This window comes from Gouania willdenowi, chromosome 21 (assembly GCF_900634775.1).
Source record: "Gouania willdenowi chromosome 21, fGouWil2.1, whole genome shotgun sequence".
Taxonomy (NCBI): Eukaryota; Metazoa; Chordata; class Actinopteri; order Blenniiformes; family Gobiesocidae; genus Gouania; species Gouania willdenowi.
Genome location: NC_041064.1, coordinates 23,310,746 through 23,327,209, shown reverse-complemented (window position 1 = coordinate 23,327,209; position 16,464 = coordinate 23,310,746). Strand labels below are relative to the sequence as shown.

Genomic DNA, 16,464 nt, shown 5'->3' with positions numbered 1-16,464 from the left:
TATTTCAGCAGATTAGAGCCAAAGGCCAAGCACCAATATGAAGGTAAGTTACATCTGGTTGGTTTGGAATCATGTCCATACAAAATACTTCAAGGTTCATGGAAGAACGACCCGACAACATGGCCAGATCTCCAATGGCCTGCTCTTTACAAGTAGCTCTTTAACATCCCTGGCGTCTACACAATGGAGATGATGAGGACTTACAAAAGCTTGGATGCATATATTTTCTTTAAGGTAGGCTTATGTATGTGTTTTTGTGTCTATATAAGCCTGTGTCATTATGATAATAGGTAAATAGCGGTTGTCAGGCAAATAATTACCACTCTTAAAATGGCGGCGCGCGTTGTTAAGTCAAATGCTGACATCACACGAAAAGGTTTGTTAAAAAAAAAATCTTCCAAGCCTTTGAAGTGTGTAAAATCATGGTACCATGATCAGGATCACTGCAAATATCTGGCAAAGAGGAGATTTGGTGCTTGGTGGAGGTTTGCACTATGAGTGCTTTTCTTGCCCTTATTGTGTAAATCTACAGTGTGTAGGGTTGTTTTTTGTTGGGCTGCTAACCCATTGGGTATTAAGGTTGCATTAATATACCTACACATTAGTTAATTGAAATCCGTTTTTAATGACTTCTCCACAGAAAGCTATTTCATGCCTCAAAAACAAGGTTTCCCAGTCAGTTTTTAAACGATTGCACTGGCTGTGTTACGTTACAAGGCGCAGGATGCTGCATGTCAAAGTACTACTTTATGCCAATGTTTCTGCTCCTATTGGACCTCAAAGGACACTGTCTCATCATACTCGTCATAGATTTTTGCTCATCTGAAAAACAAAGGCAACTTTTTTCAAAATCTGAATTTTTAAAGATGAAGACTGATTGAATCTTCAACAGCAAAGTAAATGTATTTTATGTCGGTGTGTACTGACACTCCTGCATACGCTGCAGCATGTGCTTACATACTTTGTCTGGGGCATCAGGGTGTTAATGGATTACTGAAAGGTGTTGACTCAGGTATGTGTATCCCTGTGTGACGGTACTGTGCTCAAAGGGTGCTGGGATCTTGTTAAGACACACGTCCTGATTTGTCAACGTTCTGCTCTTTTGGCTCTTCCTTAGTTAACAAAATTTGTCCTTCTCTCACAGCCTCTCCGCAATGTCCTCCCTTTGCGTTGCTTAACAGTCACCTCTCGTCAACATGGACATTGGTGGTCTGACCACCGTTGTGGCAAATTCTGCCTACATCAACGCCCGAGGAAGCATCGATGGCTCTAATCCAGCAGCAGCTCGGGACAAAAAGTATCATTCTCGCCTTAAGCTGCCTCACATCACTGTGTGTGAGGATCTGAGGGACACCCTAGACTTGACCTTTGACCTGATCTGTGTGGAGCAGCCCATCGGCAAACGCCTTTTTAGGGAATTCTTAGATGCAAACCAGCAGTATCATGGAGCTTGTCGTTTGTGGAAAGACATCGAGGACTATGACATGGCCGAGGACTCCGAGAGGGGCAAGAAATCCTCAAAGATTGTTCAGAGGTACTTGGACCCTTCAGCCAAACACTACTGCCCATTTGTCTCTGACGACATCATAGCAAAGGTAAAGATAGGCCTGGAGGCTGTCGGAGATGATTTGTTTGCCACAGTTTTGGCTAAAACCTTAGATTATCTGCGAGAAGCTCCTTACACTTTCTATCTCGAGAGTATGTACCTGAAGAGGTTCCTGCAGTGGAAATGGCTTGAGATGCAGCCCATGGATGCGGACTGGTTCTTGGATTTTCGTGTTTTGGGAAAAGGAGGGTTTGGGGAGGTTTCCGCATGTCAAATGAAGGCCACGGGGAAACTGTACGCCTGCAAGAAGCTTAACAAGAAGAGGCTGAAGAAGAGGAAGGGCTACGAGGTGGGACAATACAGTCATTGATGTACTGACGTAGACTTCATCTTATTGGTCTTTTACATTCATCCAGCACTTCTGAAAGGCCCAAACCAGTCAGTGTAGTAAATATAACAGTTTATTGACATTTACATATCTGGGTGTTAGTTAAAGGCTAAAGAGCATCAAGGACTCTTGGGAAGACCAACACGTCCCAAAAGTTATTGTTGTTGATTACATAAACTTTTATATACCACACATCTGCAGTCAAAATAGTTAAATCTTTGTCATTTCTGCTATTGCTTGTTTATGGGGTGCCCATTGTAAGGTTGCACAAACTAAAATAAACAGCAACTTTTTGCGACATTTAGCAACAAACCACTTTTACAAAGCATTTAGGATTTTTTTTTTTTATTTGACCAGATTTACAGCAATATTTGTGAAATTTGTGATATTTTTTCAATATGTCAATATTAAATCTAAATCAAAATATTAAATCATAAATATAAATGTTACATTTAAGTATGAATGTTAAATCCAAATATAAATGTTAAATCCAAATATAAATGTTAAATCCAAATATAAATGTTAAATCTAAATCTAAATGCTAAATGTTCATTCTAAATGTTAAATCTAAAAGTTAAATGTAAATGTTAAAATTAAATGCTAAATGCTTTATCCAAATGGGGAATTTGCATAACAGCCAAATATTTATTTTCACCTGTGACATTTTGATTTAACATATAGATTTAGATTCAACATTTAGGTTTAGATTTAACGTTTAGCATTTAGATTTAGATTTAGATTTAATATTTAACATTTAGATTTAACATTGTCATATTTTTACGAGGAAAAAAAATAGATATCACAAATTTCACAAATGTTGCTGTAAATCTTGTCAAAAGTAACATAAAACAAATTCACATACTTTTTTTTAAAATTGTGGTTTGTAGTTAAATGTTGCAAAAAGTGGCTGTTTATTTTAGCATGCGCAACTTTATAATCTGCGCCCCATGAACTAGTTGAAGGGTTTTTTGCAATATTGTTCTCTTGAATTTGCACAGAAAGCAGCAACCCTTTCTCCTCTGTGTGAGAGTTTGCACAATCCTTTAAAAGCACTTTTGTGTGGAGTATTTAGAATATAAAGGATTGGCTGTAAGCCGTTGATAGAGAGTCCTGCAGTAGTGCTAATCATCTTTGTCCTGCTCCTGTCTCATTTAGCATTAGCCTGCAGTATTAAACACTGAGAAGGGGATAGAGCGATTACAGGGGGCTTTATCCAAAAGCCCTCCTCAAGGGAACTCCTTGGCACAGTTGAATCTTGCCCTTGAATTATTTAAGGTCATCATTTGAAATGTCAACAGAATCATTTATCTGACAACTAATGCATGCGTTTTCTTTATCCTCTCCCTGCTGTAGGGGGCGATGGTGGAGAAACGCATTCTTGAGAGAGTTAACAGTCGCTTCATTGTGTCACTGGCGTATGCTTTCCAGACCAAAGAAGAGCTTTGTCTGGTGATGACGATCATGAACGGAGGAGACCTCAAGTAATGTCACAGTCTCACAGATTTCAATCTCACAGCACTCTAATGAAGAAACTCTGGTTTAATGCAAAGGGCAAGAATTCTCACTGGTTTGAATTGTTCCACAATTACACATTTTATACAACGATGATGCATCAATTCTTTCATGTCTTAAACTGAAGTGTCTCAGATTAGAGAATTCAATAACTCTAACATGATGTGTTGAATTTATTTTAGTTCAGCGGCCAAATACAGCAGTTTGAAGTCAAGTTGGCTTTGGATTATATGCTGGAATTTCAACATTAATGTCCCCTTATTTGTTCTTCCATACATAAATGCCATATATCAGTCCCTCTGACAGTAAACTTATTTCTGTGCATCAGGGATCTGAAAACATTAATTCTAGTTCTTGGATCGCCAACATTTTTAGTCACAAACAAAAACTGAATAAACACATTATCCTTTATAATACACCATTAATTGGAAAGGATTAAATAATGGATTTTCCAAATTTGCTGGCATTTGTTTCTTTGGTTTGTCGAAAGAAACATATTACCCATACGCACCACTAGGGGCAATAGTGGCAATATGTTTTTTAATTGTCTATCTTATCTATAAAGCAAGGAATCTCTGTGTGTGTGTTCCTCAAATATCTCTGCAAATGAGTCTCAGATTGAGCTGAGACTTTCAACATGGCTGCTGCTTGGTTCAACGTCAGATTTGTTTGGAATGCAATAATACTGCTAATGAATTACTTCATAAAATTGTCTTAAATGCAGCTTTGCCAAACAACTCAATGTTGACAGGTAGTCATGATAACTCAGGATAAGTTAGAACAGCTCAATGGTCATGGTAACTTAGGAGTGACTGCACAAAGGTCTTTTAAAAATGACTAAAGTGGGTCTAATATCCTAAATTTTTTTTAAAAAAAACCCTGTAAATATTGACCAGCAGGTGTCGTCAGTGAGCAATGTTTGTAATTAAGGTGAGTAATAATAATAATAATAAATAATAAAATAAAAATAAAAATAGGCTTCCACTATATATATGTAGCCTATATTACAGTGCTGAATATTATGCTCTGCACAGTTCATTTAGTCAATTAGACACACACACGCACACACATCTCTCTCTCTCTCTCTCAGCATGTTATCAAATGATAGATGTTAAGCATGAATGTAACTCGAGAAATTTACATCTTCTTAAGTATGTATGTAAAGTTTAATGTGCTGATTAAGATTCATTGCTTTGTCATTTTATTTTTTAAGACATCACTTTATTAAGGAGTGCACTTTGATCAAATATTGAATTAGAATCATATTGCAGCGCGAGAGCAATTATAAGATTTAAGCAAATTATATTGTTTTCCCGACTACTATAGCCCCTTTTCTAAGTATGAACACAGACATTTCAAGTGCTGTATGTTGTCACATTTTTTCATATTAAAATACTTTCATTCTCATTTAAATTAAAGTTTTCTGTCTAAATACCTATTTATTTATTTTTTTAGCTTTGTGCAGACGGATAGAGATCTGACATCAGTGTCCTATTATAGCATTTATATGTACTTGGATGTGACATGTTGTTTTGCAATTGAGGCTCATCTGTTTCTTGTTTCCTAAAGGTACCACATCTACCTTGTGGATGAGAACAATCCAGGGTTTGACGAGCCCAGAGCCTGTTTCTACATTGCTCAGATCATCCAGGGTTTGGAGCACCTTCATCAGAAGAGAATCATCTACCGTGACCTCAAACCGGAGAATGTGCTGCTGGATAACGATGGTACCCCCTCAGAGAGGCAAATGAGCTTTGTTCATGTGGAATTCTAATCAATGTATGTGATGTGCCACCAAACAGGAAATGTACGTATATCTGATCTGGGTCTAGCTGTGGAGCTAAAAGATGGAAAAAGCATGACCAAAGGATATGCAGGGACTCCAGGTACATCAAAGTCAGAGTGAAGTTACATTTTTCCACTAAATTATGACATGATTTTTTTGTGGTTCTTGCAGGGTACATGGCTCCAGAGATGCTGAAAGGAGAAAAATACGACTCCTCAGTCGACTACTTCACTTTGGGTGTCACTTTGTACGAGTTCATGGCCGCTAAGAATCCATTCAGAAACAGAGGAGAGAAGGTTTGATTTCAAACACACTCTGAGCCTAAAAATTACTTTTTACAAAAAGAAGTAGTGAGAGTTAGGTTTGATTTTTGGATTATGCTCAGGTTGAACGAGAGGAGATGAAAGAGCGTATGCTGAATCGAGTGGTGGCCTATCCCGAAAATTTCAGTGAGTCGGCGAAGTCTCTGTGTGAGGGGCTGCTGGCCAGAGACATCAATCAGAGGATGGGGTTAAAAAACGAATGCTGTGATGAAATTCGATCACATCCCTTTTTCAAAGACATTAACTGGAGGAAACTGAACGCAGGTACAATCCCCCTCTGATTCTCTGAAGCAAGTTTTATTTAAGAAAGTGTCTATTTTTACGGTTGCCGTATGAACAACCCCCGATGCTATTGGTACGGTTACCGAAGTACACATACGTAGCGTCTTAGGTTTAGGGTTAGGTTATAACCCAATATCGCAACAGTTTTTAGGGTTAGGGTAAGGTTTAGTCTTAGTCACGTGACCTAAACTGACCAATGACTGACCTATCACATGACCTAAACTGGCCAAATAGGGGCGCTGCGTATGGATAGAATGTCGGTATCTTAATACGACAACCGTACGGATAGCCACTGCCTTTACTTAATTATTGGGTAATTGCAAAATGATATTTTAGAAGTCATTCTTTTGAACATTGTTGATATACTTATTTAATCATCTCTATTCTTAGATGGTACTGAATAATTGGAGGTAAGAGTTAGGATTATTTATAGATCAGTGATCATGACGGACAACCTGATACACAATAATACCTAAAGTAACAGTACTTTTCGTCAGATCATTAAATGCAGTTTTTCCAATCATACTTTTTAAGTTTAGTGTAAGTTCATTCTCCAATTGGACTAATAGAAAAAGACATTATTTGCAGAGAACTGACTGCTGGTCAAAAAAGTAAGTCTTGCTTAGCTTAGATTCAAGGATGCTGGCAAGAGAGATATAAAAGCACTTCAATCAAGAGCACTCTGAGAACACCACATACAATATATTCTTTTCTAGATCTTCCCAGTTATGTGGATCAATGATTCTGAATATGGTACCATAATCATTCACACTTTAAAGGCTTGGAAGAAATGTCTATCTCCATTAACAACGATGCAGTAGGTCGTATGGGCAACAGCATTTGAAAATCACATTGAAATCAGAAACGATAAAATCAGATCACAATGAAACTTACCGTTGGGGTAATTAAGTAACCAACCCAACTTGAGTCAAATTCAATATGGAACTTCAATTACGAACCAAGATATGAATTTTTAAAATTTCGCCATTGATGAAAGATAAGGATTTTAAAATTTCTAAACTTGATCCAGAATCAAAATATTGATCCAGATCCTCTTTAATTTTTAATGGAATCTTGCAATGGTGTCTATCTTTGGTTAAAGTTCTGTCAGTTCTTTTAGCTAGCAGACAAACAAATTCTGGTGAAACTTTGACCTCCTTGGCAGAAGTAGTTAACCTGAGTTTGGGGAGGAAGTTGCTGACAGCTGTTTCATCTAAGGAAATACCCTCAAACTGAAACTAAAACAAAAGACAGATCTATAGTCGACTACTGTGACAAATGGAGGCCTACAGTTTCTAGTCATCAGTTTGTGATGTAATAATTTGCACTTTTTGTTCAACTGTTTGTTATATTAGAATGAAGTGCAAGCAACCGACCATAACAGCAGCTCGGCTAACAATATACAGGTCATGTAGAGCAGCATCAAAAAGTGTTTGAGGGCCTTCGCATTGCACAAGAACAAGGTTTAGCATCAGGCATCAACATTCAAGCCTTCCAAGCGTAATAAATCAAATTTCAATCTATTGGTGCAAAATCTGCATTTCAGAGCTGTGGATACGTTTCTGCAACTGGCTTTGGTTCTTACCTGGATAATGGTGCCTTTTGGTAAAGGAGGGGTCATACTGTGCGGATGGACCCGTCCCAGTAAAAGGAACCCTTAATTCTTAAAACTTTGGCATTGTCATGCATTAAACTTTGTGTATGCAGTTTTGGGGGACAATTCATTTTTGTTCCAACATAACTGCACACCAGTGCACAAAACAAAATCTATGATGATATGGATGAGTATGTTTGGTATGGATTCATTTGACTTACTTAAAGCTGCAGTATGTACGTTTTTTTGGTATAATTTGGTCAAACTTCCATAATCATCTTTAAGCATAATTCATTCATAATCCATTGTAATCCAAAGTTTTCTGATTGGACAGTGAATCTGTTCTCCTTCTCCTGGCCCTATGCCCCTGAGCGGCAGCTGAGATCACTGCAGCCGCCTCTGTGAGCTTTCTGGCGGGGACCAGCTTACGGCAGCAGCCCCTGTTCAGGGTAAAGTGAAACGAGCTTTCACGCTAGAGTCTCTAAAACACCAGAAAACTCGCAAATAACACAAGATATTGTGTTATTGACTACATTTGTCACTAGTCTCTATTGAGAAAAAAGTCACTAACAGCATTCAAGATGCTGGTAGAGGAGATTAAGTTTCAGTTTTGAAATGGAACGGAGGGAAGATTCTTCAGGCTGCAGCTTTAATAGAAATCCTTTTGCATAAAGAAGAGTGGGGACTGTGAGCCAGGCCTTCATGTGCACTGACCTCTACAACAGTAGTTTTTACAGGTTTTTATCTTATAAAATGTGTAAGTTAGAGGTAGGTCTCTGGAAGACTGGGTGGAAAATGTTTGTTGGGACAACAACCATTACTATACTTTAGTGTCCTTCCTGTGACTTTGTGCATTTCTTTGTTATATGTTATTGTTTACAAGATCTCCAACTGTCACATCCTTTCTTCTGCTCAGGCATTCTTCCTCCTCCTTTCGTCCCTGACCCTAAAGTGGTTTACGCGAAAAGCCTGGATGATGTTGGGGCTTTCTCCTCGGTGAAGGGAGTGACCTTGGATGATCCAGATAAAATAATTTTTGACGAATTTTCATCAGGCAACATCCCCATCCCTTGGCAAGAGGAGATGATCGACATGGGCATTTATGGGGAGCTCAACCTCTGGGGCCCTGACGGCACCATTCCTAATGATCTTCGTAGGGAGTCCATACTGGAGCAGCCAAAGTCCTCCACATGCTGCGTGTCGTAGATTCACTCTAGCACAAAGTTTTATCACATATGTCAGTACAGTACAAAACAAACTACTTTCTGTACAGGAGGCTGTGGAAGGAGTTAGATATTCAAATCAGACAACAATCTGCTTTCAATTTCAGTTTTAATACAGGAAACAACAAACAAACAAGGAAGGAAGGAAGGAGGGCTGGGATCCTCGAATTCAAAAGCAGGGAAAGATGTTTGGTGTTCTGAGTTTTTCTTCTGTGAGAGAAAGTGCTCATTAGCACAAAGCAGATGTTTTCATTTTCTGCTCTCCTTAAACCAGTCATTCTGTTATTTCTGAAACATCTGCGATGATGTTTTAATGGTATTCAATCATTAATGAGACTCGTTTAAATGTTAGCCTTTTGAGGCTTAACTACACAGTAGGTAGGCTTAGCGACAGAATAAGCCTTTTGTAACTACTGCTTTAATGTACTCACCTGTGAGTATACACCCAGTGTAGGTTAGACTGAGGTGCTGTGCCCCCATCCTGGTCCTAGTGTGGAGTTTCTGTCATTTTTAGGCTTATAGCAGAGGATGGATGATGCCGCACTCAGGTTCAGTTGGGTTGGGACATGAAACCATGACTGCCTGGAGTTTTTCTAATATAATGACTAGGCATGAGCAGAAAAAAAAGGATAACTTAATATAGAATATATTAATCTGAATATAGATGAATTGTGTACAGATAACTGAATTGTGTTTACTGCCTAATGGTTGAATATCAGTTTTGTGCTTTCAAAAGTATCAAATGTCAGAACGCTTTGGTAAATTAAAAGCTCCTTGAAACAAAAATCATGGTTTCCATTATTACTGCTTTTGATGGCCATAACAGTATTACCAAATGTCAAATAATGACTTTGTCTATCTCATTCAGTTTACCTCACGTGGCCACACTCTTTTGGTAACCCTGACCCGGTAACATATGGACTGCTGGTGTGTTGTAGTTAGGACCTGCAACAAGAGGTTTGTTTACTATCCTTTAAAGGGGCAGTATTATGGATAAATCACTTTATAATGGTTTTGCTACAGTGATATATATTTCTTTAGCCTCATTCAGGGGGCCAAAGTTGAAAAAGTTGTGTTTTCTCCCTCCCTTGTTATTCTACCTTTTGTAAAAAGTCAGCTCCAAACAGGCGAGTTGGTAGAAACTCCTCCTCCTGACAATTCTGGCTCCTCCTACCCTACATTAGAATGTGAGCTCCTCCCTTTCAAACTACCTCGCAGGTAAAACAAACATAGCGAAGTCAGGTTGATATTACAGTTTATATATGTACAGTTTAAAGATAATCCAGTATGAAGATAAACCGAAGAGCGCTCATAATCAGTTTCACTTTTAGTAGCCGTTATACCACCTTGTATCGCCTTTATGGGATGATCTGACGTGTTTGTGACCCAATGCAATAGCATAATACTGGACCTTTAAGTTAGCCACACAAGTATTTCAAAGTAAAGACTAGACAAATAAGTTTTCAGAAATGACAGCATTGTAGGCGTGTCCAAATGTTTGTTTTAAAGGATACATATGCAAACATTTAATGCCATAAAATGAACTCCTGGACCCTTCCATTACTCCTTAGCCGTTGCTTTGTAAATCCACACCTCCTGCTCAGGGAGCTCAGCGAGCAGCGTGGCTTTAAAGTTGCTCCTGAAGCTTTCAGCAAACCACACGTCAGACTGGAAGCGGACCTTGTTGGCCCACAGGAGGGTTGTTTGACTTCCTGGTCTACAAAAGTGATGCATGGTTTTCAGGAGGTCCTCCAGGCAGTTGTGATGATAGACCACATCAGCCGCCAGCACGTAGTCATAGCTGTACGACGGATAGGGGAAGTCTCGATCCAGATATTGACCCCAAGAGAGCACAGCCACACGAGGGGTGTATCGGGAACGGCCTTTGGTGTTACGCAGCAGATTAAAGGTGAGATTGGGCAAAAGGTCTGGAAGGTCTGTAGCTGTCACCGAAGCACCTGGAAAAGAGATCGGAAACCATTAACCCAGGATTCCATGTTGGGGTTGAACTAAGTTCTTTCTTTTGCAAAGCCCTGCCAAGTTATCCAACCACCACAACATTCTCCCACTGTATCAATATCTATCATGCATTATGAATTTATAATAAGTGTTTAAGAATGAATTATTTGTTCCTTCCAGTCTTTTGCTTAACTGTTGTTATTTTATGTTCTTTTTTATCTAGAAATGTGCAAAAGCCTGCCTAATCCTTTGCAGCCCAGAGACGAACAATGCCTCCATAACGTCCACTGAGGAAATCTGATACAATCATTAACTGGACAAGGGAGTTAAATTAAAGCTTGTGTTAACTGCTCTTAGCTAATACTTAAGTAAAATAATGCTGATACTGATCTACTTCTTTTTTAGCTGACACATAAATTGATGCAGGTGGAATTACATGATCTATTCACAATTACAAATCCCTTAACTTTTTACTTCACTAACATTAGAACAGTAAATGGCACAGTTTCAGCTACAAGATATAAAAACAGTCAATCCACAGGCGAGTTCTTCTACGCCCTTTAGAAAGTAGTTTACAAAGAAATGGTGTTAATTTTTGTTGTGTAGTAAAGTCCTTATTTGGGTAAAGACTCAGGATTTAACTGTGATGAATAAAGTCGTTTTTAGTGAGACTTGTTTACCGAGCAGGCTGGCCACAACAGAAAGTAAACCCGTCCCAGCTCCGATTTCCAGTACTGCTTTGTCCTTCAGGTTCACCTCTTGCTGGTTATTCTCTAGGAACTGGCACAAAGCTATGGCCTATAGAGAAGTTTCTCATAAGACATTCAAAACAACAAGTGAATAAGATGCAGGTGTGTAGTACAAGTACCCCAGGCCAGATCAGAGCCCCAAACACATCCATAGATTCTTGGATACAGATGTTATAACCAACAAAATAGAACGATTCTTTTCCCAAAGCATCGTAAACACGCTGCTCACAAATCTTCCTGTTGTCCAGTTCCTCTCCTGCCATCGCTCTGTGCTCCACTACTGCTGTGCAAAAGACATAAAACAAATGTTTGTAAAGAAATACGTTCAATGTTCATTAAATATGTTTGGATATTTCAGGCATCAATCAGCCAAGAAAGAAAAGAAAAGAAAAAGCAACAACCCAAACCCGTTAGTTTAAATCTGCTGTGGATATGTGTGAACCTAAGTGTGAGTACAGTTTACTTACTTTCAGTTATTTTTTAACCCAAATGAATACCAAAACATTGAAATGTCCTAAAAGACTGTTTGATTCTTACCTGTACTGTTTATCAGAGGTTCTTCAGCTTTCTTTCTGCCCTCCATCGCTTTTTTCTTTCCTCAGCGGGTTTTTGTTTACAATCTCTCCATCAGCACTAGTTATGAGAATGACAAAAAAAAGCAATCAGAGACTCACAAACATACATCCCCCCTCCTCGCAAAGCATCCACTGCACCGCACCAGACTGCACACTGGCAGCCAGTCTGAATGTGGGTCGTACTATTTTCGGTGCTGAAAACAGTCACAGTCCAACCACATTGCGCATTACGCCCATTGCATTAATTTATTTGCTATTCCCCCTGCCATTTTTTTGCACCCCTAATGAGATCCGCTTACTTTACATATTCATCAGATGGAAATGCACTAAATGGATTGTGGGCTCATTGTGATGCGTAGAACACACGCAGTCCTGATTCCTTGGGGTTTATACCCCTTATTAGCGCGTGGAGTGACGTTTGCACACGTTTTAATACCCCTAAACCTTTAGTGAATCTGCTCCTAAGATTTTAGGACTAAAATCAGCTATTACCAAAATAATCCGATCCCATAATAAACAAAAATTTCTATCCCTGACATTTCCTTTTTGAATAGATTTTCATATTTGAGAGAAGCTGTAGAGTGGAGGTTGCCTTGGCCCAGAGTGATGCTGAAAAATTAATCCATGCATTTGTTACCTCTAGATTAAATTATTGTAACTCTCTACTGTCAGGATGTCCTAGTAACTCACTAAAAAGTCTCCAGTTAATTCATAATGCTGCAGCTAGAATACTAACAGGTACTAACAGGAGAGAGCATATTTCTCAAGTATTGGTTTCCCTTCATTGGCTTCCTTCAAAATCTAGAATAGTGTTTAAAATCATCCTCTTTGCCTATAAAGCTCTACATGATCAAGCTCCTGTGTATCTTAAAGACCTGTTAGTGCCCTATCATCCGGGCAGAACACTCCGCTCTCAGTCTGCTGGTCTACTGGACGTTCCTAAAGTGTCTAGAAGTAGAACAGGAGGCAGAGCAGACAGGTCCCAATCTTAGTAGGGGAGGCTGCTACTCTCTCCACCTTTAAGGCTAAACTCAAAACCTACTTATTTGCTAAGTCATATACTGTATAATAGCATTAACATAACACTAGGAACAAAGCCCTAAACCTAAAAATATGAACTGAAAACTAAGATTATATAGTAGAACACCAACATTATATTCAATCACGATCCACTATCAACACATAGCTCTAATGGCCTGCAATGGGATGATGTCCAGTCAGACACAGTTGTGCCGGGTTGTTAACCACCCCCCACTTCTGTCCCTCTTTGCATAACCCATCATACTGCTCACACTGCTTCACATCATTTACACTGATGTCCACCCCATATATCAATACGTGCGACCAGTACAAGACGAAACCTCGTCTGTAGTGGCAGCATTTCAGAGCATGGAGGATGCCGCAAGACGTTTAATGTTAACCCAACCACAAGGAATTAGTGTATCATGTTTTTCCTGCAGTCTGTGCCTTCTCCTCACCCTTCACTCTCTTTTCTGTTTCAGGTGTCTTGATGCTGGAGCTGGCGGTTCCTGATCAATGCATGTGGATCAACTAGTCTGGAACACTCGGACTGTCTATCCTTCTATCCTGTTCTGTTTGTCCCTCTGTTCACTAACCCCAACCAGTCGAAGCGGATGGCTGCCACCTCTGAACCTGGTTCCTCTGGAGATTTCTGCCTTAAAAAAAGAGGGAGTTGCTTCTTCCCACTGTCACCAAAAGCTTGTTCATCTGGATCTTGTTGGGTTCTTTCTTTCTTACTATGGACTGTATTTTTCTTGGTAAGCGCTTTGAGATGACTTTGTTGTAATTTGCGCTATATAAATAAAGTTGAATTGAATTTAATTCAATTAAAATTGACTGTGTGCATCTCATGTATCTACTCAAATATCTTTATATTAGAGCATTCACTGCAGATGTATGCTCATATGAGAGCACACAGATTAGAGCCTATAAATAGCCTTTTTTGTCATTATAAATGATCTAAATTGACAGACGTTAAACAGCAACAACAGTCCCGATCAGTGGTGAAAATCATCTATTACCAGAATAATCCACTCCCATAAAAATCAAGAATTTCTATCCCTGACATTTCCTTTTTGAATAGATTTTAATATTTGAGAGATGCTGTAGTGTGGAGGTTGCGATACATCTTTGTTTTGAAAAATCTGTGTAAAAGAGAAAATGGGCCGCTTAATTCCATCAATGACACATATTGACTCATACCTTATCTTTAAAATGTTTTTAAAAAATCTGTACACTTTTTGTTCATTTATTTATTTATTCATATGTATTATTATTATTATTAATATTATTAATATTATTATCATTGTATTACACACAAAGTTCTCAATGTTTATGCACCATGCAATTTGTATTTTTAGAGCTGTCGTTCATTGTTTTGTTTGCTGATGACTTATTTTAAGGCCAGTAAACACTGGAATGGATTCATAAATACTGGATTTGCTGTCACTGGACTCCAGTCTGGAACCTGAAAGCACAGCTGGTTAAAGCTGGGCGTCAGCGGTGTGCATGGGAGGATAAATAAACTATTTCTAAAAATTCCATTCCAATGGATGAACAAAACAAAAAAAAATGTGTGCACTCACTGATATTTAAAAAAAGGAAAAGTTTTTTTCATTGTAACTGTAACTGTAAACTTTACAACAGCATGACAGAGAATGATGGACTTACCTGTGTGTCGACTTGTCTTCTTGTGGATTTTCTGCTCAGTCGTGCTTGTGTCTGTTGTGGTGTGTGTTTATAAAGGGTGGCATTTTGGGCGACACACCCCTGGGTGATGCTGGGTTGCCAGAGTCCAAAGATTTACTCAAAATTCTGACCCCTCCCTTGATTTGAATCTCAACCCCCACCATATAATGTTCCTATTAAATACAATATACAAATATAATAGTGTATGAAACAAGTTCTTTCTAAGGGATGTATTTCAAATTTGTGTTTTATATTCTCCTCATTTCCATGAAGTTATACAAACTTTTATCCATTTGCAAACGCTTGCTAGTGAATATCCCTTGTGTTTACAATTCATGGCTGCACGCACGTTATCATGCACGATAGTCCTGTACATAAAAACTGAGGTAAACGCACTCATCAGTAGAGGTTAAAGGGAGATGCTCTCACTATCAGTCTCATCCTCATGGTATTCATGTCTGTTGTCTGTTTGCTCTCTGCCTTCTCCTGCCTTGTGGTTTCATGTGTAATGTTAGAACAAATGTTCATGTACCAGAGTCAGTGTCGTTGGCTGCAAATGTGCTGGTTTTGTTTTTGTTTTTAAGTCTGATCAGCCATAAATCCAATCCCACGTATAAGAAATGTTCAGTAAAAGACCGTGATATCTGACCGGGCGACCGTGGCTCTGTGGTAGAGTCGGTCGTCCAATAACTGAAGGGTTAGGGGTTGGAATCCAGCTCCAGCCAAGTCATTGTCATTATGTCCTTGAACAAGGTGCTTTACCCACATTGCCTCGTATGAATGTGGTGTTTGAGTGAGTGTTGGTTGGAGGGACTGATGGCGCACCATGGCAGCCACGCCTCTGTCAGTCTGCCCCAGTAGCTTACCAACACTGTGTGTGGAGTGAAAGAATAATGCACATCAATGTAAAGCGCGTTGAGTGTCTATATAAAATCCAATGCATTATTATGTGAATGTCAGAACCTTCAGTAGGGACGTTTTAGTTCTTATAGTTTGATCGATTAAATCCTTCCCAAGTTGTTTCACTCTATTCTCATGATTACTTTCCCTTACAACTAAAGGAGGGACAATAAATTGTGCAACAAGATATCGTGATATTAAAACATCACAAACTATATCACCCATGAGTGAGGTTTTTTTTAAAGTTGTGCAAAATTCATATGAATCAAACGTATTATATTGAAATTGACTTTTTTTTTAATTTCATAACCATTTTTGATGAGATTTGTTCATTCGTTTTTGTTTTCATCCATTTTTTTTATGCATTCGTTTGAAATAAATAAACCAAACCAAAAAGAAAAAAAACCAAAAAAAACATAGACAGGCACATATATATTTTTTGAAGAACCTCATGATTGGATTTTAATCTTAAACAGACATGAATGGACTGTCTGCCATTTAAATACAGTAGGAACATTTAGTCTAATTTATGTTATAGTTTATCCATCCATCCATTAATCCATCCATCCATTTTCTTCCGCTTTATCCGGGGCCGGGTCGCGGAGGCAGCAGTCTCAGCAGAGATGCCCAGACCTCCCAATCCACGCACACCTCCTCCAGCCGTTCTGGGGTAACCCCGAGGCGACACTAGGCCAGCTCAGAGACATAGTCCCTCCAGCGTGTCCTGGGCCTTCCACGAGGCCTCTTCCCAATAGGACATGCCTGAAACAGCTCCCAAGGGAGGCGACCAGGAGGCATCCAAAACAGATGCCCGAGCCACCTCAGCTGGCTCCTTTCGACGTGAAGAAGCAGCGACTCAACAACGAGCTCCTCCCGGGTGACTGAGCTTCTCACCCTATCTCGAAGGGTGCGCCCAGC

At 39.1% G+C, this 16,464-nt stretch overlaps 2 protein-coding genes across 3 annotated transcripts; one reads left to right on the top strand and one right to left on the bottom strand.

Annotated features, from left to right (window-relative positions):
• The first annotated feature begins 1,157 nt into the window (after positions 1–1,157).
• LOC114455034 (rhodopsin kinase-like) lies at positions 1,158–8,664 on the top strand. Its single transcript, XM_028436038.1, has 7 exons — positions 1,158–1,895; positions 3,288–3,415; positions 5,016–5,173; positions 5,249–5,332; positions 5,404–5,528; positions 5,618–5,819; positions 8,348–8,664. Exons 1-7 carry the CDS (start codon positions 1,197–1,199, stop codon positions 8,635–8,637), a joined length of 1,686 nt encoding a protein of 561 aa, XP_028291839.1. The 5' UTR covers positions 1,158–1,196; the 3' UTR covers positions 8,638–8,664.
• A 1,543-nt stretch (positions 8,665–10,207) lies between these two features.
• On the bottom strand, positions 10,208–14,663 carry LOC114455497 (protein-lysine methyltransferase METTL21C-like). Of its 2 annotated transcripts, none has more exons than XM_028436769.1 (5): positions 14,629–14,663; positions 11,900–11,995; positions 11,482–11,645; positions 11,294–11,411; positions 10,208–10,612 (listed from the first exon to the last, which is right to left on the bottom strand). In XM_028436769.1, the coding sequence occupies exons 2-5, from the start codon at positions 11,943–11,945 to the stop codon at positions 10,215–10,217; spliced, it is 726 nt and encodes a 241-aa protein (XP_028292570.1). In that variant the 5' UTR covers positions 11,946–11,995; positions 14,629–14,663; the 3' UTR covers positions 10,208–10,214. The 2 variants fall into 2 exon arrangements, with proteins under 2 accessions (XP_028292570.1, XP_028292572.1); XM_028436771.1 differs by having other exon boundaries at positions 11,482–11,642; positions 14,629–14,659.
• Positions 14,664–16,464: the final 1,801 nt, after the last annotated feature.